Source organism: Phyllostomus hastatus, unplaced genomic scaffold (assembly GCF_019186645.2).
Source record: "Phyllostomus hastatus isolate PE091 unplaced genomic scaffold, TTU_PhHast_1.1 phas_contig_1162, whole genome shotgun sequence".
NCBI classification, from domain to species: domain Eukaryota; kingdom Metazoa; phylum Chordata; class Mammalia; order Chiroptera; family Phyllostomidae; genus Phyllostomus; species Phyllostomus hastatus.
In genome coordinates, this window is record NW_025333537.1 from 1,140,287 (window position 1) to 1,166,344 (window position 26,058).

At 51.3% G+C, this 26,058-nt stretch overlaps 1 protein-coding gene across 1 annotated transcript in view; it reads right to left on the reverse strand.

The window, feature by feature from the left end:
• The window catches only part of GRK3 (G protein-coupled receptor kinase 3), a 114,694-nt gene that overhangs the window by 4,713 nt on the left and 83,923 nt on the right, over window positions 1-26,058 (reverse strand). The window contains exons 11-19 of the mRNA XM_045841765.1: window positions 24,829-24,959; window positions 22,324-22,418; window positions 19,577-19,684; window positions 12,329-12,395; window positions 11,755-11,855; window positions 9,570-9,636; window positions 8,435-8,530; window positions 4,554-4,716; window positions 1,627-1,763 (exon numbers count right to left, since the gene is read on the reverse strand). Of these exons, the coding sequence (XP_045697721.1) occupies window positions 1,627-1,763; window positions 4,554-4,716; window positions 8,435-8,530; window positions 9,570-9,636; window positions 11,755-11,855; window positions 12,329-12,395; window positions 19,577-19,684; window positions 22,324-22,418; window positions 24,829-24,959 (965 nt within the window). The remainder of the gene's footprint in view (window positions 1-1,626; window positions 1,764-4,553; window positions 4,717-8,434; window positions 8,531-9,569; window positions 9,637-11,754; window positions 11,856-12,328; window positions 12,396-19,576; window positions 19,685-22,323; window positions 22,419-24,828; window positions 24,960-26,058) is intronic.

Sequence of the window (26,058 nt, forward strand, 5' to 3'; positions counted from 1 at the left end):
TATGTAGCTTCTCACACAGAACACTGAACGCTGCCTCTTTCAAAACTACGTAACTCATTGCATCTGATGTTGAGCAAAGGAAGATTTTTATTTAGTTTTCAGATATCCTGAAAAGGGGGACAATTTCTGTCCAAAGTGCACAGCAGCACCCAGTGTACGCATGGCCGTCATTATCCAGAATTACACATAATAATAATATTAGTAATAATAATCATAAACTGTATATGAATCACAGTTCAGGTGCTGACTGCATACAGAGCTATGCATTACAATATATGTTGCATACTGTATTGTATAATACGTACCTGAGTTATAATTCAGGACCCTCCACAAAGGGTCTTAATAATTTTAACTCAGAACCTAGGTGCATTAATTTTTACAAAATGCCTTTTACGGCCTTAGTAACAGTGAGAAGATCTTGTTCGTTTATAAAGAATGTAATATGGTGGGGAGTGCTGGGGGGAAATGGAGACAACTGTGCTTGAACAGCAATTTAAAAAAAGGGGAAAAAAAGAATGTTCTATGTAACAGCCACTCGTGATTACACAGCAACTTCACCAATGGGCTTTAAAAACACGCCCACGGCAGGTGACCGAGGTCTGGGCTTCCCCCTCCCCAGGCTGCTGACCGCTGGAAAACGGACGGGCCCTGCTGGGACAGGGCCAACACACCAGCCGCGCTTTTAACCCTGGGAACCAACAGCAGAGACATTTTCCCCATGGCGACAAGCCTGGGGCTCCTCACCCAGGAGGCGCCTAATGCATGCTGCCTGGCCTGCTGGAAGGGATCGTGTGGACCGAGCGTGGCTTTTTATCTTGTTCGTGAACATTAGCTCACGCAAGGACCTTACGGAGCAGCTGTATCTTCCTGTCTGTTGTAAGCAGTCCACCTACACGCTTCCGGCAAGGCAGGGACAACAGGAGGTTTGGTGTGGTGACTGTGCCTTGGGGCCCAGCACCGCGTCCCTCCTGCCACGTGTCCCCTGCTACGGGAGGCTGGCTGTGCAGGGAGACGCTGAGTGCACAGGCGGGTCCCAGTCAGATCACCCCGCACGGAACCATCCGGCTGTGTCATGGGCACCAGACCTTCCCTCTCTACGCCCCGGCTCCCTCTTCATAAAATACGAGTTGGACCCCCAAAGGTTGCTACGTATTAAATGGCTTTTTTAAGCAGCACCTCACTGAAGGCGAATCTGCAAAAGGGTGTAATGGAGGTTATGTCTTCTATTCCTCCCACTTTACGGATGAGGAGACTGAGGCTCAGGGAGTCAGTGTAACGGCCTCAAAGTCCCCGAGCCGCCCAGCAATGGATTTAAACACCTCCATCTGACTTGAAGTCCTAGGTACTTTCTCTCTTTGGATCTACCCAACTGCTCTCCAGCCTTCTTCCAACTTGTCTGCTTTGGGCCTCACTGAACAACACACTCTATTTGCAGACATCACCAAATCCTTGACTCAGAAGTCTAAAAGTTACCATTTGAATGTCAAAACCTCATACACACATACAAGTTAAAACTGATGCACAGAGCTTTGGAGGGTATTTTACAGAACATGCCAGCAATGCGGAATAACCACACGGCACTCAATGTAATGGCAGTAAGGGCTTGGCGATAAGCAGGACACTCACCCGCGACTCGCCCTCTCCTCTCCATTCAAGCCTGTTTGGAAAGAGGTAAAAATACCGGCGCTGCCACTGAGTCAGGAACGGGTTTCCCAGTTTCAGCATGTACCCGTGCATAATGCAGTCTCTCCCCAGAGCGTAATCTGAGGAACAGAAAACATCCGCAAGTTAAATACGGTCTGAAACGGAAGGTCTGTATTAGTCGTAGGAAAAAAAAAAAGAATTACACCCTTTCTGGAAAAATCAAGTTTCTAGCTATATGCGTTATAGAAATCATTGCTTCTTTGCAAAAACTTGTAAACGTATTGGGGTGACACTGGTCGATACCATCACGTATGTTTCCAGCGCGGGATTCTGCATTGTCTGTGCACTGTACTGTGTGCTTCCCGCCCGGAGTCCGACTTCCTTCCGCCACCGTGTATTCAGCCCCCTCTGCCCTTCACTATACCCCCGAGCCCCCTTTCCCCCTGGGAACTGCTGTCTGTGCCTGTGAATTTGTTTGTTTGCCTTGGTTGGTCACGTGCTGCAGAGATCATTCTGTCAGTCTTTGCACGCACGGGAACCAGGAATTTAAAGAACGGAGGTTTCTTCCGCTCTCGCTCTGATGTCAAGCAGCCGCGTCTCCATTTTCTGATCAGTTCACGACGGCCGCTTACTGCTCTGAGCGGGCGGATGTCTGTTCTGAAACCACTTTTCAGGGTGCGGAGCTAATGCGCACTGAACAGCAGGGGGCAATCCGGTCCACACCCCGAGAACCTTTGCCTCTAAGTGGGGCCCGGTGTCTCCCTTTAATCTACCTTTTCTCCCTGAATACTAACACTGTGGGAATTTTCACGTCCAACTAAGCCAAAGCAACACAAGGATCAAAACTGTTTGTTCCCTAACTTGAAATTTTATTCACCTCTCAGACAGATGGCCAGGTACAGAGGCCAAGCTAATGTACACGAGTCCTGGATGCCTTTTTATAGCGATGTATTGTCTCTCAAAAAAAAGTTCACTTTAAGTGGTTTGCTCTGCCTTCATTAAAGGCGTGAGTGACAGTGCTAAAATCACTCATTCACTCTCATTCATTCATTCAACAGTGAGCGAGCAGCGAGGTGCCGAGCGGGTTCCAGCCATCGTGGACTCAGCAGTGAGCAAGACGACACTGCTCGCCCTCGGGGAGCGTCCCCCCTGGCGGGAGATGCAGACTCAGGCGCGCAGGCCACGCCCACGCTGTGTCCCGTGGATGCGAGCCAGCGGGCAAAAAACCACAGAAGGCGGACCGGGGAGGGGCAGCGGAGATGCCAGGCGATCGGAGGTGTCATCTCAGTGGAAAAGTGTCTGCACTTCTAAAGTGTATTTAAAGTCTGAGTCTTGCTCGTTTTTACCTCAGAGACCTAAACCCAGACTACTTTGTTCTGTGAAGGTGACTTCTGAGATCTTCATCGGAGACCTAGTTATGCCCAAATTAATTACTTATACATGAAGATAAGTTCATTAATTTGTTCGGCATTCTAATTATAGCTTTCATTAAAAGGAAACACTGTAGCAAGGACATTGAGGGTTTTTTTTTTTTGTCTGTCTAGATTCTGGTGACACCACAGCCTTCCCCGGAGCAAATGACGTTGGACAGAACTTCATCAATTCTGAGTGACACCTGCTACAGCGAACACCGTCCACCGTGATCTCCATGGACCTTTCCTCTGCAGAGGAGCTTGGAGGCAAAGCCCCTTTCCCTGGAGAACAGAGGTGGGCACCGGTGAAGGGCTGGACCGGCCTCCTGGCCCGCTCAGGGGGCTTGTGAGCAAGGGGCGACTCGTCGAGGACCAAGGGTGCTTCTCTGGGCAGGTGACAAATGCTACTAGGAAACGCTGGGCAGGACGCACAGTCCTTACCACGATGCTCCCACACACCCCACCAAAGTAACCACAATGGGAAACTGCTCCAGGTAGCTCTATTACACAAAATTAACCTCAAAAGGTCTTTGCTGAGAGGCAAAACAAAAGGGCATCTTGCCATAATCATCCATCACAATCCAGTCAAATATCCAAAAGCCATAAAATCTTAGAAAAATCAAAGAGAGACAGTATTTAGGGGGTCAAGAATGAATGATCTATTTAATATTCGATGTTATGTATTCTACTTTGAAAATCATAATAGGCCACTCGACTACTGTAAATACAACTATGAGTTGGCATTTCTTAATGTTGTTTGTAACATGAGTGTGTTAACACACGTGTATCTCTTCACAAGTGACAAGCAGCGCTAAGTGCCTCACCAGGACCGGCCACATGTTTTGCAGGGCCGAGCAAAAACTGAAAACGTGGGCCTCTTGTTCAAAAATGATGAAGCACGGCCAGGCAGTGAGGGCGGAGCTTCAGCAGAGCAGGTGCACCGGCCCCAGGATGCCCAGGACGCTGGCCCTGGCCCTGTCACACTCGCCCGTCCAGGGAAACCTCCCGAGGAGCCCCAGTGCTCCAGGAGGACAGGCTAACAACACTGCTGACCGTCTCCACGCATTCTCATTTACATGTTGACTGCAGCTTCGAAATATTACACTAAAAGCCCTGGCTGGAGTAGCTCAGTGGATTGAGCTCGGGCTGTGAATCAAAGCATCGCAGGTTCGATTCCCAGCCAGGGTACATGCCTGGGTTGCAGGCCATAACCCCCAGCAACCGCACATTGATGTCTCTCTCTCTCTCTGTCTCTCTCTCTCTCTGTCTCTCTCTCTCTCTCTCTCTATCTCCCTCTCTTCCCTCTCTAAAAATAAATAAAATCTTAAAAAAACATATTACACTGAATCCTTCCAAGACAGACAGAACTAAAATAATTTATGACATTTCCCCTCTCTACCAGAGAGCGCTTTGTAACCCAAAGACTTTTTCAGCTTTACAAGACATTTTGAAAATCCATTGCCTTAGGAACCTCTTGAGAGACATTAGCTGTTTTACCTTCTTCGTGGCCAAGTTGCTTATTTTTAGCTCTCTTCCTGGCCTCGATTTTATCTGTGTCTGTGTTCACTGCTTCATAAATGGTCTCCACCACTTCCTGCTGCCAGCGTTCGGAGATCACCAGCGGGAAGTTCCTGTAGAGTTCTTGGTCACAGTCCAGAAGCTGCGCATTGAAAAAAATCGAGGCATCTATGAGTTACCGCACTTACAAAGGCGAGAGATTCAGAAGTCCCCTAACCGTGTGTAGGAACGTGACACTACCATGGCATGTAATCATTCAGAACATTTGATTAATTGTGACAAGTCTCTGCTCACGACAACCAAGCCACCAGGACCCACAAATGGCCGTGACAGGTGAGCAACTGCACCCTCACTCCGCCCGGGGCAGTTAGACTCACTGATTTTCTTAACAACCTTCATTACACTTTGCTGACGAAAGCTAACACACACAGGGTTTTATCTAACACAGAGGACTAAAAGGCTCTGACAACAAACAAAACGTCATGTATGGTGTGGATAGTTTGTACTGGAAAGAGACTCCTACGGTTTCTAGAAACAACGAAAAGGGAGAAGCTGGGAGACTTTTCTAACCGCCTTCAATTAATGTGAAAAGTGAGGAGAACAGATTCTAGGTGGGGCTGAATCTACCTTTCATCCCACGAACTTTCCGGCTGATCCAAGTTCAACCGTGTCGTCAAATGTCTGAGCAGGAAGCTCAAGGTGCACGGAGAGTTTGGGCAACTTCGCATTTTGCTGTGTGTAACGCACACACAAAACCGTGGTGTGCATCACACACGGGGGAATTATAATGCGCATCCTTATCTTCCCCTCAGAAACCTGGGCAAAAAAGTGTGCACTATGCACAGCAAAATATGGCAGCCTTTCAGTGGAGCCACAATAAAAACCACACTGAGTGACTGTTTCTTCCCCACACTCTCACCTGGGCTCCCCCACCCTCTCCCCAGCGAGGTTGTACGCTGAGTGTGGGTGAAGGCCACGGCTGTGGGCGTCAGGCTGCGGTCTTGTGACAGGAAGGCTAGTGGGCCCACGGAGGGAAAACCACACGGGTCCTTCCAAAGCACAGGGGCCGCTGTGAACCTGATCTGCTTACTCCTTGGCCAGAGGGGCAAGTACAGATGGTCTCCGACCTAAGATGGTTGGACTTAACGAAGCTTTGACTTTACGATGATGTGAAAGGGATGTGCATTCAGTAAAAGCACATTTCACATTTTGAATTTGGGTCTTTTGCAGAGCGAGGGGTCTGGGGTAAGATACTCTGCGATGCTGGGCAGCAGCAGCAAGGTGATTCTGTCTAGCCGCGTTTAAGGTGGGCTGGGCCAAGCTATGACGCTCTGCAGGTCGGGTATGTCACGTGCATCTTCCACTGACAGCATGTGCGACCTACCACTGGGTTTACGGGGACCGAACCCATCATGGCCGAGGAACACCTACACTGGACCGATACTACAATAGGCGAGTTACTCACAGAAGGAGAAGACAGGACGAGCATGGGTGAGGCACCGGCCCACAAGCCTGGGGCCGACTGACACCACACCGGGAGAATGGGCACCCAGGGCCTGCCCCAGGGTGCCCCCACCTGCTCTCCCCTGCCCGCTGCAATCCTATGCTGATCTCAGGGGCACTGGTATTCACAGAGCTTTCCTCCCAGGTTTCTCTGGGTGTCCAGACCCGGCCCTGAGCTGACAGGTTCAGGTGTTCTGAGTGTGAATGCTGGGGGGGGTGGGGTGTGTGTGTGTGTGTGTGTGTGTGTGTGTGAGCTGACAGGTTCAGGTGTTCTGAGTGTGAATGCTGGGGGGGGTGGTGTGTGTGTGTGTGTGTGTGTGTGTGTGTGAGAAGCTGTCCAAACACCATGGGCTTAGGGACACTGGGACAGACTCCGAGGGGTGGGGTGTGGCTGAAGTAAAAAGACTCCTTTCCAAAGCGGCTGCTCTGAAACGGCCAGCTCTGCTTTATGTGCAAACCTGTTCCACCTCCCGCAGTTCCAGAGAGCCGTCTGTGTGACCCGCCCTGTGCTGCTAAAAATGACTAAAGCAAGGAGGGACATACATCTATCTTTATTTGTGAGCTTTTACAAAAAATATCTACCATCTGGGCTGCTTTCTAAGGATAAAGAGCGGAGAGTTTCTTCCAATGGGGCCCCCCGCGGACCAGGCCTCCCGGAGCCCTCGCCTGGCTCCTGGCTGAGGCCCAGCGGCACGCCATGTCCGGCGGCGAGCGCGCTCGTCTGGAGGCGCCAAACCACGACGACAGCAGCGACTGGTGCGAGCGCCATCATGTGCCGGGAGGCCTCACCGGGCTATGCCATTTGTGCTCAGAGGCCCTCAGCAAGGAAAGCAGTCACTTTCCAGGGAAGGAAAGCGAAGCTCCCCAGCCTACCAAAACAGCCCCCATTCACTCGACCAACGAGTGCAGACCTCAGCCCCCTCTGTCCGGCTGCAAAGCCCAGGTTGTGGTTTACGAACTTTCCAGTACGAGAACCTCTTCTGAACCTCGTGATGTTCGAGGGCTTCCCGCAAGAGTCGTTTCATTGACGGAGGGTAGTGCGTCTGTTGGCATGATTCCGCCGTGACAGCAGAAGACCTCTTAGATAACTTTGTAAGTGGGCGGTTCCCCAAAGCCCTGCCGGGGGCTAGCACCTGCACCCCGACTGGCGCTGTCTCTCCGGGACACAAAGGATGCCTAGTGGTGCCCATGTCAGGTCCCCGTCACACAGCTGTCGCCCACGAGAGCCACTACTCCAGACCAGAGGTGGCCTTGACCTTCTCTACATCCCCCAACGCCCCACACCTGGAAAGCTGGTCCTAGGAACACCAGCCTCGCCTTTACAACTCAGCCCCTCCTCTCCCAGCCCCAACTGCCACCCCCTCCTGGGTTCCCGGCCTCACTCAGCCTCCTCCTGCTGCTCTCACTGGCTGCTCGCCCTCCCGGCAGTCTCCACGTCTCCTCCAGCAAGCGCCCACCCATCTGCACCCGTGTCCTGCTTGGCTCCGGTCTGTGCATCACTGGTCTATGCATCGCTAGCCGCAGCTCCTGCGAGGCCCTGGTGCTCCACCTGTCAGTCTGTTGCCTGCACCTTGCTGGTGTGTTTGTGGGTGTTAACGGCACTGCAGCCTTCTGGAGGGGGAGCCACTTGGTAGGGAAAATAAAAAACTTGGGGGGGGGGGGCTTAGATAACAAGGCTACAAATGCAGGCAGCTGAGGGAAGACCAGGTGCACCCAGGAGGGCGTGGGGAGAGCCCGGGCAGCGGTGAAAGTGGGGCAGATGAGAGCATGGCGTGCAGTGAGACTCGCTGACTCTGCAGCCCAAGGAGGGCCACGTGCTCTCACGACTTACCACCTCTAATTATAACCTGTCTACTTGGGAAAATAATATATGAACCAAAGCTTGAAAAATGCAGAGGGTTATATTAAAAAACAGTGATTATTTCACTTCTGATTGACAAACGCAACGTGATTCACCCTGTTTGCACCTTTCATCCGGACGCAGAGGGATGGGGACACTCGGAGGAAGCGAGGTGGCCGCGTCTCGGGCATGAGAGGGCGTGTGCTTGCTGCGCACGTCTGTTTCCTCTCCCGCTTCCTGCACGCACAAGTTCCCCTTCAACCACGGACACACGCGGACCACTGAAAACCTGACCACGCTGCAGTTCATCAAACATCATGTTACTAGCCCCCCCAAAAGCTTTCTGAGTTTCTACCTAATTTAGGTCCTTGACTTCTACACTCTCCAGATGTGCAATGTTCATCTGTGAGTTACAGCCCGCCAACAGGCCAACACTAAAACAACCACAGTTTGATTCCTACTGAAAGACAAGTCCCCCTCCCTTCCAGACAACCGAGAGCAAACATCACACGTGTACCTTGATGCCCTTGGTGTCCTCTTCATCGAAGGAGCCAATGTCAAAGGCGTCGGCAGCGTTGACTTCTCCCCGGGGAGGGATCAAGGGTGGAGGGTACTGGGAGGCCCAGAGAAATGAGGTTCAGTTACCAGGTGGCCCCCGACCCCACCCGCCGCTGCACGCGGAGAAGGCAGTGGAAGACCCAGCACACACCCCTCTGCAGCACCGCGGCGAGGCCCACACACAGCACGTGGCCTGCTCCACGGGCGAGCTCCTGCACTCAGGGGCCCCAAAGACCTCAGATTTTAGACAAAGACTCATGTTCAAAGTCTTTGAATAATCATTAAGTGCAATGGAGGCTCAAGACGGCATACCGTCCCGGCTCAACTTTAAGGAAGCACCTTTCCCCGGGGGATGCGGGACCTGGTTCACTGGCCGGGGCCTTCACGTTCAGCAGGGCAGGCAGGGTGCAACACCCCCCCCAGGCCCCGAGGCTGATGCTGACCGAACCAAAGCTTGGCCTCTCGCTCTGAGCGGGCAGGACTGATGAACCGCTATTCCTCCACAGCCTAGGTGCATGCAAAACCGAGCCCAGAGCTGATCATCAACATAAAAAAACCCCACCTTTAGTTTGGGGTTATAAATAAATTTATTATTTATATTCCTTATCAATGAGAACACAGAAATACCTTAAAATAGGGAAAGGGAATTATGCTGATGTGCTGTCATGTGAATTCTTACGCTGTGTGGTACTGGGCTAGAAAGTGTATGGAAGTTTACGACAAAGGTTTCCTGTACATTTTTACATCGAAAAATATAAACATACTTGAGATAAAAAGTCAAAAGGATGAGCTAAAGCAAAAAAAGTCTCAATTATATGGACATTTGAATTTGCTGGATAACAGCTCCATCTCCCCATTTATCAGTTTGTACAGAAAGTATTTTCAAAATGTTTAAATCGGGAAATGGAGAGGCAGCAGTTAGTGGGCTATGCGGAAGTGACCACCCAGCCACACCTGGACGGGACAGCAAGGAGGGGGACACCATGGATGGGAAGCCGGGGTGGGGGGAGCGGGGTGACCCTGGGACAGACCCGGGAAGCAGACCCGGGAGCATGGTGGTGCCGGGGGTGGCGGTGGGGTCCCATAGGCAGTACCTTTTGTAAGTAGACGTGCTGCCAGTCGACGCCTTTGAAGAAGCTGTGCTCCTTTACTTCCTCTGCACTGGGGGGGAGAGAGGCATAGCAGTGGTGAGCATGCGCCTGGAAATCTCAGAAACATTCTGCAGAAATGGGCTCCTTTTAGGAACATAGGGGAGTAACTATTTCTAGTTCCTTAAGAGAGAAAGTAAAGAATACTTCTTTCAAAGCAACACAGGAAACACTGTGATGGTTGTTTATTTTCAAATTTTATTTTTACTTTTGATTTTAGAGTGGGGAAGGGAGGAAGAAAGAGAGGGAGAGAAACAGCCACCAGTTGCCTTTTGTACAAGCCCACAGCCGGGGCATGTGTCTTGACTGGGAATCGAACCAGTGACCTTTTGGTTTGCAGGACAATGATCAATCCTCGGAGCCACACTGGCTGGGAACACTGTGATATTTAGAAATGCTGCATGTCGAAGCTAGGAATATGATCCCACACGATCATTTATTTGGAACATTTATTCCAGTGTGGGAGTTTTCACAGATTATACATTTATTTATTTTTCTGTAACCATGAGAACAAATTTAAATAAGAATTAAGGAGATTTAGACATTAGAGGGATTTGTAGCAATGCCTTAGAGTCACCATAGATAAAAATGGTAGAAATATGAAGCACCAAATATTTATTTCGAATCAAATTATGAATCTAAAAGAATCGTGTGTGCCATGTTCGGGGGGCAGTGGTGTCTTTCCTCATGGAGGGGATGCGACACACACGTCACACAGGAACTCAGGGCTCAGTACCAGGTGTAGTAGAAACTATGTAATAAACACACTTATGTTGCCTTGTAGTGTAAATACTACTTCTTTGTTTGCAACTCTTGAAATCAGCTGATGTGCAAAGCATAAAGATTGATAGTGATTACAGAATAGGGAGTAAACAACATCAAGTTGACAACGTAAAAATCAAAATTAAGAATGACAAGCCCTGGCTGGTGTGGCTCAGTGGATTGAGCGCCAGACTGCGAACCAAAGGGTTGCTGGTTCAATTCTTAGCCAGGGCACATTCCTGGGTTGCAGGCCAGGTCCCCAGTAGGGGGCGCATGAGAGGCAACCACACATTGATGTTTCTTTCCCTGTCTTTCTCCCCTACCATCTAAAAATAAATTAGTTAATTAAAAATAAATAAATAAATCTGAGAAACAAAACATAACAAAAAATCAAACAAACAAGAAAACCAAAATTAACAGTGACAAAAACTAGTCAGTGGGAGAGAAGATGACAAAGAAAGACAGGAGTGGCAAAACCTCAGTTTCATAAAGTAGGAACTCAAGAGACACTGTTCGTAACTGATGGAACAAGGCACCACTGGGTTAAGTCTGTGACTCAAAGCTACAAAGGTCAGGCAAAAGAGAAACCAAAAACAGTGTTTCATTTATTTTGAGAAGGTGGTAGAAAGGGAAGACTCTGTAGAAGGTAATGAGGGAGAGGTATATTGTCATCTAGTATAGTAGGAATTGGAAATTTCTGGAGTTAATAAACATGCCTATTACACATTATCTGGCTACCTATATAATATACATATAATATGTACACATACACATATGCTACTTTAAAATATATACACACACAGGACACACATATATAACATATGGTTAAAAGCTGTTTCTTATGCACAGCGAGCCTAGGGGTGGGGAGAAATACAGGGAAGGTCTGTGTTAAGTCTCCCATAAGCTTCCAGGTATTCCTGGGTTTTTTTCCTGTTTTGGGGGGGGGTTGTGTGGAGCTGGCGGGCAGGCAGGGGATGGGCAGAGAGCGTGTGTAAGACGGTGGTTACACAGCAGAGAAAATACGTGAGAACCCGGTCAGAACGTCACACCGCCGCAGGTGCAGACAAATCATCACGAGCCGGTGCTGACCACCACTCAAACCTAACCAGATGAATCCCGTGATATCAGAATTCATTTGCACCACCGACGTGATCGACCTTTAAAGTTAAAAAGTTAGCGACTCCTTCAACTCGTCAATTTCGAAACCCATGAAACAAACGACACACGTAATTTCTCACGTGATTTCCGCCCCCCTGGAACTGAAAGGGAAGACTTGTACGGACGGACGAGGGAGGATTTCCGACACACACTGAAAACGACCGTTTTGCCTCCCGGGTCAAGATGCCGACAGGCAGACGCGCCAGCCTACCCGCCTCCGCGGCAGCCGAGCCGCTTGCTGACTTCCCGCTGCAGCAGGCCCTCCAGCAGGGACCGCAGCTCCGGGGAGAAGGCGTCCGGGAGCTCCACGTTCTGGGGAGAGAACACAGGGTCACAGGTGCACCCGCGGAAACGGTGCCCGTGCAGCCAACCGGCCGGAGAAGACCATTTCTCGGATGAGGACCGTGTCAAAAATGACAGCTGCGTCACAAATTACTACTTCCTCTTAAGAAGCAAAACGGCTGCTAATCGCTTTGGAAGTCAATGCACAGGCTGGGGCGGGTGGGGAGAAAGAATCGGGTCTCCCCGCTTTGGTGCGTCTCAGTAAGTTTCCCTTTCGTTTGATTTCTTCAGCCTTGTTCTTCGTTTTCTACACCCTTTTCCTCCCGATTGTTAGCCCGTCTTGATTTTTGCCTCAGCATCTATTTCCATTATTGTTTTTTTTTCTTTTTGCAGACCCTTTTAGGGATTGGGCCTTCAGTAATGTATTTTAAGAGAACAAAATTTTACACCGGCCGTAACGGAAACATGACATTGAACAAAACGAGAGTTTCTGAGGCCCTTACCATGGTGAGCGTCATCCGGTCTATTTCGTGCTTGTCCTTGGTCTTATGCTGTCTGAAGGGGCTGTGCCTGCGGGGATGAAGACATGCAGCACGGATCACTGGCTGACATTTGGGTGGAGAACTGTGTTCTGTCACCACTCACTCAACACCACAGGACTGCACAAGCCCCCCGGACCCGTCGCTCGCAGACCACACACGGGCGGCCAGGCCCGGCAGGCCCCGAAGAGCCAGGCGTGTGCGTGCCCACCGGGGCTGCCCGGTGGCCCCGGTGCTACAGCACGCTTCAGCAGATGTGCTCCAACTGACAATCCGAAGTGCCACTAGAGAAATAACTAGCCAACAGGTAGTTATTAAAAAATGAAAGCCATTTATACAACATCGGTCACCTAAGTATTTGAGATAGTAACTTTCATATGTTTTTTTTTAAAGATTTTATTTATTTATTTTTAGAGAGGGAAGGGGGGGAAGAGAGAGAGAGAGAAACATCAATGTGTGGTTGCTGGGGGCTGTGGCCTGCAACCCAGGCATGTGCCCTGACTGGGAATTGAACCTGCAATGCTTTGGTTTGCAGCCCGCGCTCAATCCACTGAGCGACGCCAGCCAGGGCTCGTATGTTTTTTTTTTTAAGAAAAATGGTTATTAGTCCCTCAAACCACCCAAGGAACCGCGGTCGAACCACAACGTGGCCGAGAGGGAACCGGCAATTCTAGGCAATACCCTCCTCTGACGACAACAGAGCCGCGCGAAGAGTTCTGAGGCCCCTCGCTCATTTGTCATTTCAGGAGACCTGGTCCTATTCGTCGGACAACCTGGGTTCAAGGTGTGACTTGGTGGTTTACTGGGTCGTGAGCCGGTCACGTGAACCTCAGGATGGATTTCTTCACCTGCCAAAGGGCATCACACCGCGGACCTCACAGAGACGGCGGAGGGGACACCCAAAGCAGTGTCTGTGCTCGTGGTGAAGTCGGCGGCAGCCGAGAGCGGGTGCCCTGCACAGCGGCCGTTTGTGAGGGTTAGAGAGAGGAGTCTCACTTATAAAGTGAGCGTCTGCTTAGTACGCTCTGCAGAACAAACCATTCTCACTCTTTAACATGCTCTTAAAACTCTGGAGGAGCTGGTCTTTAAAGGAAATCTCAGCATTAGGAGAGTAGCTAACATGCAAATTGGAAAACCATGGCCTTATTTACTTACTTTATTTGAAAATTACACAGTGAAGCCCTGGCTGGCGTAGCTCAGTGGATTGAGCGTGGGCTGAGAACCAAAGTGTCACAGGTTCGATTCCCAGTCAGGGCACATGCCTGGGTTGCAGGCCATAACCCCCAGCAACTGCACACTGATGTTTCTCTCCCTCCCTCCCTCCCTCTCTCTCTCTCTCCCTCCCTTCCCTCTCTAAAAATAAATAAATAAAATCTTAAAAAAAAATTACACAGTGAGACATTAAATCTTATAGTGAGACATGCCTGTAAAATTAGTAATCCTATATACAGACTTATTTACAAGGCATATGTAACATAACCTGAGATGAGATTTTATGTAAAACATTTTAAAGTTAACTCCATAAAAGGGATTAGAATGTTGAACACAAAGTAGAATGTTGAACACACGAATCAGTGGGATTTAGAAAAAAACTAAAATTCCACTTATCTTTGTAGTACCGCTTACTGCGACTGATTGGGCCACCGTGCTGAATTATTAAGTTACGCACTGAATCCTCTCTTGATGAGAGTATTACACTTCAGAGCATTTATTACCTTAAATATTTTAATTTTCATTTTGTACAAGAGAGGGCGCTCTCACACTTTGTTTTCTTTCTTACCATGCAATGAAATACAAAGTAATTGCCATCTCTTGAAAGCACTAATTTGGAAAAAACAAAATCTAAACAAGGAGAATTAGTACCAAGCAAACACAGGCTAATCTTTGAAACTGATTTTGATCAGAAGATTTTGATCAGTTTCACCCTAATTGCTTCCACGGACAAAAAGGTAAAACTACTGCGTTTGAAAAGCAAGTAGAATATAAGTGCAAACAGTATTGAGTTGTTATTTATAAGATACTAGAATGTTAAAAAAAACTAGCATCATCTTTTATGCAAAATACACAGAGATAGTAGCACGTTCATGGGTCCAGAGAAAAGGAAGTTTAGTATTAAATCTTAGGAAAACCGTGGCCTTCCTGCGGGACACAGCTCTTTCCACCGAGTTCCCGGACGTGCAAAAGGGACGGGGTGATGTCCCTGAGTTTCTGTGAACCCTGCGGCATGACTCCTGGCTGCAGGGCGGGAGGACCCCACTTGGGCTCCTCACTCCACATCACTGCCTGCACCTGATGTCGGAGGAAAGGGCTGTGCCCTGACACTCGCGGAGAAGGGCTGCTGTGTTCCTACAGGAACGCCCTGTGCTAAATTTTAAGACGCCTTCCGTGAGGCCAGAGGGAGGCTTGCGAGGGAGCTGGAGTCAGAGCGAGTGAGCGAGCCCCCTCTGGCACAGAGGCCCACAGCTCCCGCTCCCATGCTACAAACGCAGCTCTCCCCTGTCCGCTGGAGCAGGAAGGGTCAGGGACGCGTTTCCGCTTCCCAGCTCTGGGCTGCAGCGTTGAGAAAGTCTGCGCTTTCCAGTGCGGACCCTGATGCACATCTGTTTCCAATGTGTCCTTGATTACTCTTTGTGAACGAGACCAAAGACTCGGTTTCTATTTTGGAAAACGTTAAAGAAAACCTCCAATGGCAGTAATCTCCACGCGGAGCGAGCACGCGGCGCTGACAGATCCTGCATGATCGCAGCGGCTCCCCGATGCGGCCCCAGGCCTGTCAACGGCTCCCGGGGCGAGCCCAGTTCCCCGAGAGGCGCAGGCCCCATTCTGGCCACCCCAGGCGATGTTGTGGGCACCCCATTCCCACGGCGGTGGTCAGATGTGGCTCTGGAATTATAGGCGGAGTGGGAGAACTGCAACGTTCCCCCACACAAGCTGGGAAATCACTCAAAATGTGATGAATGATGGGCACACACAAACACACACATGCACTATCTTCGTAATGCAAGAGCTCAAACATAACACCTTTACCATTGCCAGTGACTAAAAACTTACATCAAAAATTAACTCCAGAATACCAAAATGACTGCGTGTTACATGCGTTCTGAGCCGCAGCCAATGGCTGTCAAAATATTTATAAATATTCCTTTTTCCCCTCTCTCTCCACAAGAAACAAACTCCACACCCTCAGGCAGGGCCCAGCTCTCCCCAGACCACCCCTGGGCTCTCCCCCTGTGTCTAACACCTCTGGGGAGAAAGGACCAATGGTGACAAGCTTACGATCAGGCCACTGTCACACTGATCCTTTCCTTAAGAGACATAGTACCCAGACCGAGGACCACGACAGTAGTTCCACGTCTGCAGCGTGGACACGTCCTCACACGCGGATGCTCCTAAGTGTCTGATGGAGGCACCTCCAGTGGGAGTCGTGCCCAGCACCCAACCTGTGGCCTCTGAGTGGCTCGGTGGCCCAGCACGGTGAGTCCAGGCATGCAAACAGGTCCTCGAGCCTGGACAACTTCCTCACGTCCAGGTCCCTTCCCCTCCCGCCCTGAGGCATTCTCCCAGGGGGTCAAGTCGACCCCGAAGCCACGGGGCCCATGGGTGCGTGCAGGAAGAATTCAACCACAGGAAACGGAAGCGAACAAGACCCTTGGTGACCGGGGTGTCGACCTGACTGCCCAGGTGTGGGAGGAGGGCAAGGTCTGCTCTGGAGCAGTGTCCCCTCCTCAGCTGACCTTTTGGGTTGGCGGGCGGCAGCTGTCCTGGGCATTAGCAGCAGCCTGGCCTCTGCCTGCTAGGTGCCAGAAGTAGCCCCTTCCCCAGCTGTGACAACCAAAAGTGCCTCCAGGCACTGCCGCCACGTACCCCTGGGGTGGGGGACGAGCGCTGGGTAGTGGCCTGCACGGGGTGGGCTGCCCCCTGCCCCCTGCCCGGCCTGCTTCAGCCTCCCAGGTCCCTCGTGCTGGGGTCCCCTCTCTGGGAGTGTGAGAGCTCAGCAGGATGCTCCACACATATTTTCGAGGTTTTCCCACTTGCCACCTTGTGAGAGAGCAGAACAGGTGACGTGATCTTCCCGTTTACGACTGAGGGGGGAGGGCCCTGCGCGTGGCCCTGCCTCTTGCAGCCCCATCCCAGCACTCTGCTTCTGAAGGGCCCTCAATAAACATCAGCTCAATAGGAACCGCTGACGTTTCACAACCACTGGTTTGGTAATGGCATCGCCATCCTCCCGATCACTGAACTCCAAACAACCAGCAGCATCTTAAACTCCTCGCACATCCAAGCACCCACTGAAAACAGAACAGACAAAACCCAAAATCGCTGCAGCAGTGTGGACCCCAACCACAGCATCGGGAAGGCCTCCGCCTCCTTTCTGGCTCCAACACTAGGTGTCAGCCAAGCGCCCCCTGCCTTTGCCGGGACTCTTAGCCACGCCACTGCCCCCATCCCCGTCCCACCAGCACTCTGTGCTGCTGCCTGATCCGCTTACTGAACAACAGCTCAACGGGGTCCCTCCTTTGCTTCAGAGCCTGCAGTCTCTGGGCCTCAGGAGCAAAGCCTCGGTCCCACAGCACGGATTCCGGGCTCTCCCCAGTCCTGCCCCAACCTCCTCACCACCTCTCTCAGCACACCCTCCTGGTCCTGATGAAGAGCCGACCCACTGCTCACAGGTCACTGATGGGAAAGGCAGCCTGGTCCCCACTGTCCCGTCCCCCTGGACGGCCAGGTCCATTCCCACCCCACGCCTTCCCGTTGCCACCCTCTCCCCAAAGCCCAGGCCCCAGTCACGTGCACCCGCGTGAAGTCGGCCCACCCCTCCCCAGGGAGAGCTGGCCGTCTGTCCCACGTCTGCGCGGCTCCGGCACACAACCACCACCGCGTGAGCCGGCGCAGCCCGCCAGGCTCCTGATCCCAGGGTGTAAATCCACCTGCCCTCCTGCGAGGTCCTTAAGGACTCACGGCCTGTGGCTTCCTCCCGCCCCACCCTCCCTCCCTCTTTCCCGCCCCGCCTTTCCCCCAGCAGCACCCAGCTCAGCCTCGCTCATTGTAGGTACTCAATAAACGCTTACTGAGTTCAATCTAAATCAATTAAGTCAGAAAATATTCCCTGCCCTTTGGTGTCAGTGCCGTGTCCTTTCCAGCGAACGGCTTCCGAACGACAGACTGGCGTTCGGTCATAAACCCCCGTGGGGAAGAGCCCTCGAATCCAGCCCCGTGCACGCCAGACGGGTTCCTTCCCTGCCGGGCTGAGCAGACGGCCACCGGACAAGTGACGGAGGGCCTCTCCGCGAGGTAGGACGCACCTTCAGCAGGTGGCCCAACTGCTTGGAAGGCCGCTCTGGCGTCCACCTGAAATCCTCTCCCACCCTTCAGGTGCCCGCCCTCTGGGGCTGCGCAGCACGGCTTCTGCCCCATCAGTACCATGGGCGCCCCAAGAGCTGGAGGTCCGTCCACCTTCCCCTGTGGGCCGGGATTTCCCGCCCTTTCTCTTCTCGTCCGTCCCATCCCATGCTCATGAGCAACCTCGGGGGGCGTCTTCCTGTCGGCCACGGCTCCTGCAACAGGGCCGCGCTGACCGTGACTCGGCCAGGCCCGACACTAAGGACTTCCCCAAGGAACGGACACCTTGCAGGTCCGCACTCCGAACTCGAATTATGGCCAGATGAGACTGAATTCACTTTGTTAACCACAAATCACAATGCCAGACGGTGTAGCGTTCACGCGACAAAAGCCTCGGATCTTTGAAAAACACTGTTACGCCAGATCATCCCTGATATGTGTGTGTGTGCGTGGACACTATGATAAACAGAATAGCAATACTAAACAAGATAAACGCGTGCACCAAGCCCCAGACACCAGGCTCCTCGCATGGTTTTACTGCAGGTTTTTGAATTGTGAGTCGACCGTTCAACAGCTGAGCTACTTCTCAGTTTGCATCACAATGAACTTCCCGCAGGTGTGCACTCTGGCTCCGACCTCACCTCCAGCGGAGGTGACCCAGGTCATGACCCGGGGCCAGTCTGCACGCCTTCGCCCAGCACGCGTGACTCCCCGGGCTGGAAGGATGTCTCGTGTGGAAGTGGCTTTCTCTGATTAGCCTCGCAGAAGCTCTCTAATTAGGTCAGCTAGTCTGATGACATGAATTAAGGCTGCCCAGGCTCCACAGATAGAATAATTCAATCCAGGACCCACAAGCCCTGACTCTCCAGGCAATAATATAATTTTAGTTCCCAGGCGAGCAGGGCGAACAGACAACAACTGGACTGTGAGTCCTGGGCAGCAGCGAGGGTGCTCAGAGCCCAGTTTGGGGGTGAGAGGTCAGACCCGCCCCCTCTCCAGAACGTGCCAGGTATAGTGAGAAGGTGCAGTGGCGCTGAGTGAGGTTTTCCAATGGAAAAGTGAAAAGTTTAGCAAAATACCAGCCTCGCAGGTTCAGAAGAGAAATCGCCAGAGGGAAAATCTGGACTAGGAACTTTTAACGTGAAGTGCTTTTCGTCTCTCTGTGAATGAAGGATGACCAGAACTGCATTCAGAAAAGTCTCTATTAAAATTGGCTAAAAACTCTTAAGATGAATAGAAATACGAACAACTTTTAAATGTCCGGCATGGGAACGTGTTTAGAGAATGCTTTCATTTCATCATCTTCCCACTGTACTTCACCGTTTTTGATAGTTCAGGACCTTACCCTTAGGTCAGATATAACATAAATCAAGCACACAAACTTACACAATTTCATTTCTGTGTTTAAAAAAAAGCGTGCACCTCAAAACGGCTTCTCTGGGGTCTTCACCCACTTCTGTAACCTGAAGATGCCCACAGCCCCTCAGACAACCATGAGGGAGTGATTTCTAGGGGAAACCCCCCCGACATTCTTCAATCACCCACATTTTAAAATAATACTTGTTCTCAAACAAGTTGTGTCAGTGGAAATATTTCAAAGCAGTCTCATTGTATTTTTAATTAAAAAACGTTTTTGAAGCCGTCTTATTTCACATTTAAGTGCGCTGGGATTCCTGCACCGTGTGGATCGGAAACACCACACCGTGAGCTCCCGTCTGCCATCATGGGCACGAAGCCCCCCTCCCGTGAGGCAGGCAGAGCCTCGTCCACACCAGCGTCCGGCCCGGAGACCCCTGCGTGACCGGCAGTCACACCGGGGTCGGCCCACGTCCACGCCCCGCGGCGGCCCGGGGAAGGGCGCGCTCCACTCACCCTCTGAGAAGCTTGAACAGCATGCAGCCCAGGGAGAACCAGTCGGCACTGCTGTCGTACGCCGTCCCCTTCTGCAGCACCTCGGGTGCCATGTACCCGTGGGTGCCCCTGGGGAGAAGACGGGGTGCGTGTTAGCGGAACGTGTCCACCTGATACGGTGTCACCAGCTTACCGGGAGGTCCTGGCACTGCTCTCTCCACGGCAAACGAGGGAGGGACGGGGCCGCGGAGCTCCCGCACAAACCGGAGTCATCCCGCACCCACCAGGGAAACGCTTTCTGTCTTCACTAGTAAAGGAATTAATATAAATAAACTGCCGTGCAAAACGAATGTGAAGACTCGCCCACCGTCTAGGAGATGGAATCTGACTCTCGCTAGTCCCCTTTCTGAGACAGCCAGAGAGAGAGACAGGTCTGCTGCCCGATCAGGAGCTCTTGTGAGGAGCCACAGGGGTCGGGGGAAAGAAGGGGACACAGGGGGAAGCAGGGGGGATGATGAACAGTCGACTGCACTGTAGTGCTGGGGACCTCCAAGGGTGGGGGGGGACATCCACTCCCGTGGACCTGGACTCACACACGCTCAGGCAGAGCTACTCCTTTGGAGTCGGACAGAATCGGACTTTAATTCTGGCCCCACGATGTGCCAGGTACGTGACCTTGCTCAAATTACTTGATTTTCCTGAACCTCAGTTTCCACACCATAAGTCAACAACGAGAGCCACGATCTACAGGGTTCCTGTAACGGCAACAACCTATTCAAAGCAGCCAAAGCCGCGCTCGCCCGGGCCGACGGCCACCCAAGGGCACGGAGAGTGCTGTGGCCGCTGGGCCGCCACCCTGCTCACTGCGCCCTGCCTGGACAGCTCCCTGGGCTGCTGGCTCCGGGCCGGGGACCCTTCCTGTCCTGGCCCCGCTGCACGGCCAGCACCCAGCGCACAGCCGAAGGTAAGGAAAAGCTTGCTGAATTAAGTAGATGACGTAACCCTCAGAACTGTCAAGTGAAGTAAACATCGTTGTTCTCTCCTCTTCACAGGGGGAAAAAAATGAGGCTGCACAACTGCAAGGAGGATTAGAACCCAGACCTGCTGGCTCAAAAGCCTTTGTCCTTAAGTCGCAGCATGCCTTCTTGACTTAAAAATAGAAGTCGTTGCATGTTCCGCCTTTTTAAGCAGCGGCCTCACCACTGTCATGTAAACACGGAGACCGACCTCCCCAATCCCACCCCTGCACAGATGCTGCTCAAACACTGAGGACGGCCCACCTTCCGAGCTGACACGTGAGTTGCAGCAAGGGTGGGGGAGGCTCTCTAAGGAAAGAAATAACCCGCATCTGAAAGTCAATTCCGCTGGAAGATTAGCTCCTACGAGCCCTTGAACCCACACGCAGCTGTGGCTTTACTAAATTGAAGAAATCAGCGCACCAAATAGCTGGGGCATTAAAAATTCCAACGACTCTTAAAAATATCTGATGCACTCCCCGGGAGCAGCTCACACAACCACAACCGGCACTTTCACAGACGTGAAGTGCTGTCCAAATGCTAATAATGCCTTTATCGCCAGGCTCCAGAGTCTGCAGAGAGAGAGAAGCCTGTTTCCAGAAACGACGCTGCCCGCTGTTAACACACGATTACAGCTTTAAGAGGCGCGTCTGATCTAACGCAGGCCCTTGGAACGCATTGCAATTCAAAACGTTTTACTTTCAGGCCACAAAAAGCAGGGTCTGTGGTTGATTTTCTGCACACACGCAGGAAATGGGGCCTCCTGTGACCGCACGACACAGAGATAAGTGTTAGCTCAAGAGGGACAATCAAGAGTCATTTTTTAAAAAATGATACATTTAAAAAGAAAAGAGTACAGCAGAAGTTTGTCCGCTTTTCCACAAATGCACACCTGTCCATACTTTCCACCCACACGAACTGTTAACATGAAAGAGATATTCTGTGTCTCGCAGCCCAGGGACACTCCTGCTGTCATCTGAACAATGCTGGGCTCAGAGGGGTCCCCAGGCCAGTGTTGGCACCCTCCCACTGAGCACGGTCCCCGCCGGACACGGCTCAGGGGCTGCAGAGGGGCCGGGTGCCGGTGGCTGTTCCCCTGCGTGGTCATTTAGAAGACTGACAGAGTTCTCAAATCCAACAGCACGACCTGCATTAAAAGCTTGAACAAGCAAGTAGATGGTTGGTTTGTTTTTTAATTAAAAAAAAAAGTATTCCTAATTTCTCCTCAGAAAATAAAAGAGAAAAGCGCTGTTTTGAAAAGGAAGGAAGACACAGACGGAGAGAGAAACCTGAGCCCCAGCCATCCCTGCAGAGGCCCCTGCGGCTGCCTCTGCGCCTGGCACGTCGGCCTCCTCGCCTCTCCCCACCACCTCCCCACCACGGCTGCCAGAGGTCCAGCTGACCTCTGCTGTACGGAGGGCGACGCCGGGGCCCAAGAGGTGGAATGCCTGACCAGGGCCCCAGAGCCGGTGGGATCCGGGCCTGCTGCTGAGGCCCCCCCGTGGTTACCGGGGGTCGCCTGTGCTCCGCGAACAGTGAGAGAGAGCGCACACGGCTCTCACCTGCTCTCCCACACCGCGGGGTACGGCCCCTCCCTGACCCGGCACGAACGTAGAAGGAAAATCACTGATGGTAAGAAAAGTGATGGCACTGGGGGATGGAGGGGGGACCCGTGATACCACGTCGCGGTCTGAGGAAATAAACGAGCTGCATTAGAGAAACGAAGCGAAGAGTCGGCGATGCGCTACTCACACACTCGCGTGCGGCTTCTTTTTGGAAAAATCACAGGCGAGACCGAGGTCCGATATCCTAACGTGTCCGTATTCGTCCAAGAGGATGTTTGCTGGCTAAAGAGAAAGAGAAGATGACCTTTGAGAGGCCCCCCAGAGCCACAGAGCCTCTGGGAACTTCTGAAACTATGGGCACTTGATATCTTATTATTTTATCACACTTTCCTCCCAAACACGAACTCTAGCTTTACGTTATCACAACCAAGTAGGGCACGTGTAGTATTTCTCCCGTTAACTTCAGCAGAAGAGTGGTGGTGACGACAGAAGCTAAGGGCTCTGCCACTTAGAAAATGAAACACGGGGCTGCGTGATACGTGAGGGGCGGCAGCCACAGCGCATCAGAGTTCAAAAGCATGCCGTTTGCACGGCGTTCCAGCCAGGACAGTGAACCTCTCGACAAAGAGAGGGAGCCACCAGCTCCACGGCCTCTGCAAACCGTTACTTCTTCTTCGGAGGCCGCGAAGCACAGAACAGAAAGGAGTCCTTCAGGGAGGCACCACACTGACCGGGGAAATCGGAATATCCGACAGTGCCATGCCAGTCCCAATCAATGTCATTTGTTTGTCGGTGCGTGGTCGACACCGGGCCCTACCACCCGACCAGATACAAGTTTGACCACAGCTCGGGTGAGTGTGCCCGTTAAGATTAGATTCAGTCAGTACAATCATGAAAAAGCGAGCTCCTCTCCCTAATACACATCGAATTACTGTCATCTTAATATTTTTCTGCTGGAGATCAACTATTGTTTTGCATGAAATAAAAAATAATGGCATGCTATTATAAAAAAGGAGCATGAATAATCATGAGTGATTAGAATTAAGTTGGAACAGAAATTAAATAATGCCACTGCCTACTGAATAGCTTAGGAAACAAAACTACAGCAGAAAGATGATGAGAAACCGGCTACAGATGCAAATTAAAATGTATTACAATAGCGCTTTATGGGCCTTTGGCATGCGTTTGATTCTTCTGCAAAGCTCACATGAGGAAGGAAAAGGTCAAGTGCCAGCCACTGTCTACTTATTTCTGATTCGATGAAAGTAACAAGTTTTTCTTCTCTATGCTCATGTGAGAACTAAAGGAATCATTCTTTAACTTTGAAGAAAGCATTAAAATTTACAAAAAGTATTTCGTGACAAAGACAATGTGCTCAAAAATAAAATAGTTTAGGGTCTCAGCAGGTAACCATAAAAAGCAAATCAAAACGTGTTTGCTCCCTGGAGGAAAGACAGTGACCCGTGCCCTGCCATTGGCTGCCTCTGGTCCATTTGAGCAGGAATCTGAGCCGGGAGGCGCACACGGTCCCCACGGGCGCTGGCGTCCCACTGGGAAGTGGTCACTGCCATTGTTTTCTTCTCTGTGTTCCTGAAACACTTCTGTACCTGCCCGTCCGCTTCCACAACGAGCCATGGCCCCTTGTACCTCTCTTCCCGTCTTCCCGCTGCGGGCTGCGTGCGTGTGGTGCAGCTGCCCTGAGCAAACCCCGAGCCCCCCGGGACCACCACCCCCGGGGCCACGCATCGTGGCCCGGAACGGGAAAACTCAGAATAGACTCATTTTACTTTTTCAACTCCAGTGAGATTTTCAAAATTTATTTGTCTATGCATTTAACACCCCCTTCTGCCCCTCCCCCAAGTTAGCAACCATCAGCTTGTTCTTCTCTATGGGTCTGTTTCCATTTATTCATTTGTTTTGTGTGTTTGTTTAGATTCCACATGTGGGTGAGATCCTACTGTATTTGTCTTTCCCTCTCTGACTGATTCCACCTAATACCCTCTGGGTCCATCTACGTTGGTGCAAATGGCGAAATTTTGTTCTTTTTTACTTTATTTTTTATTTACTTTTTTTTTGTTAATTTACTTGCTTTCAAAATCCAGGGAGGTTTGAAAGAAAACGAGAACAGAAGCCCAAGAACAGCACGCTGGGGCTACGTAGTTCTAGGATGTAAAAATCGACCCATCCATGGTTCTCCAGGTGACCTCGGAACGAAGCCATCGGGGAAGTCCTGCAGGCCAACCCGCCCCACCCGGGGTGCGCTGGGACTTGGCCGCTCTCCGTCTTGGGTCACCAGTGCGAGTCCCGTGAGATGAACGTTCTTTGCCTGTTATCTCTGCCCATCCCCAGCTCTAACCCAGAGCCAGGACCAGAGCAGTTGCCTAGTGAACATTAACTGAATGACAAGTGACTGTAAAATGAACTCCGCCAAAAAAAACTCCCACCCTGCTTTCCCTGAATTCACCGACTCCCGTTTCCGAACGAGGGTATGAGCTGCACCAGGCATGGTGGCAGGCGCTGAGGTGACAGGGACAACTAGGATAGAGCTCAGAGCCCGGAAGAGGCAGGCGTCACACAGATGACAAGGTCTTCAGGGAGACGAGGAAAGTGGCAGGCCTCAGTGGAGGACCGGGGCTGCCTGGAGGGTGCAGACCCAGGGGTGGTACCCCCCCGCCCCTCCGACCTCGCTCACCTTCAGGTCTCTGTACACCACGAAGCAGCTGTGCATGTGCTCCAGCCCCAGGATGATCTCGGTGGCGTAGAACCGCATCTCCTTCTCAGAAAACACCCCGTGCTGGGAGAGGTGGTAGTGCAGGTCGCCCCCTGGAGGCGGAGACACAGAATTTAACCCAATAATCGTCGTCCTAAATAGTTAAGGCATAAAAAAAGAAGTCTGCTTCGTCTATAGGCCTATCTTTGATTTCTGCGGTCTGACAAAACACTTTAAAAATTAGAGAAAAGTTGAACACGAAGAAGACTTATAAGCAGCACTGGCTGGGACCACACAGAACGATGTCATCGCTCTCAGGCTGGTCCCAGAAACACCCCCGGGAGGGGGAGCTGTTCTGTTTGGATCCCCCAAATCCCATCTGATAACTGACTGGACCTACATGCAGCCATGCAGCAGCTGTCTCAGCAACTGGCTCTATGGACAAATCACAATCAAACATAAATAATAAACTGGTCGTACTGATAGATAGTTCATAAAGCAAGTGACAGTAAAACTTTTTCAATTTATCTTTCAACTACAGTTGACACACCGTATCACATTGGCTTCAGGTGCACAACACAGGAGTTAGACATTTATGTAATTTACAAAGGGATCACTTCGGTGAGCCTAGCACCCACCTGACACCACACGCAGTTCCTGCAGTATCACTGGTTATATTGCCTGTGCTGTTCTCCACGTCCCCGTGAGTATTTTCATACCTGGCAACTTGTACTTCTTCATTCTTGCACCCTTTCCACCCTTTCCTCTACACCCCCTCCCGTCGGGCGAGCAGGGTTTCTGTTTTGTTTGTTTGTTTGTTTTGCTTTTTAGATTCCACTTATCAGTGAAATCATATGGTATGTGTCTTTCTCCAGCTTTTTCAGTTAGCGTCATTCCCTCCAGGTCCATCTGTGTTGTCACAAATGCTAAGATTTCCTTCTTTTTCAGGGCTGAGTGACACTCAGCTGTACAAATTACACACCACACCTTCCTGACCCATTCGGCTACTGACGGACACTTAGGCTGCTTCCACAGCTTGACTACAGTAACTCGATACAGTGAAATTTTAACTGGTAAAATCCCGGTAGGCTTATTTGGGTGTCCCCAGAAAAGTTCTCCCAACTTTGCTACGTGTTTGACATTTTTCACACCAAAGTGCTGGAGAAAGCAAACGGTCCCACGGCCCAACGCTACGTAGTCAGAAAACGCCGC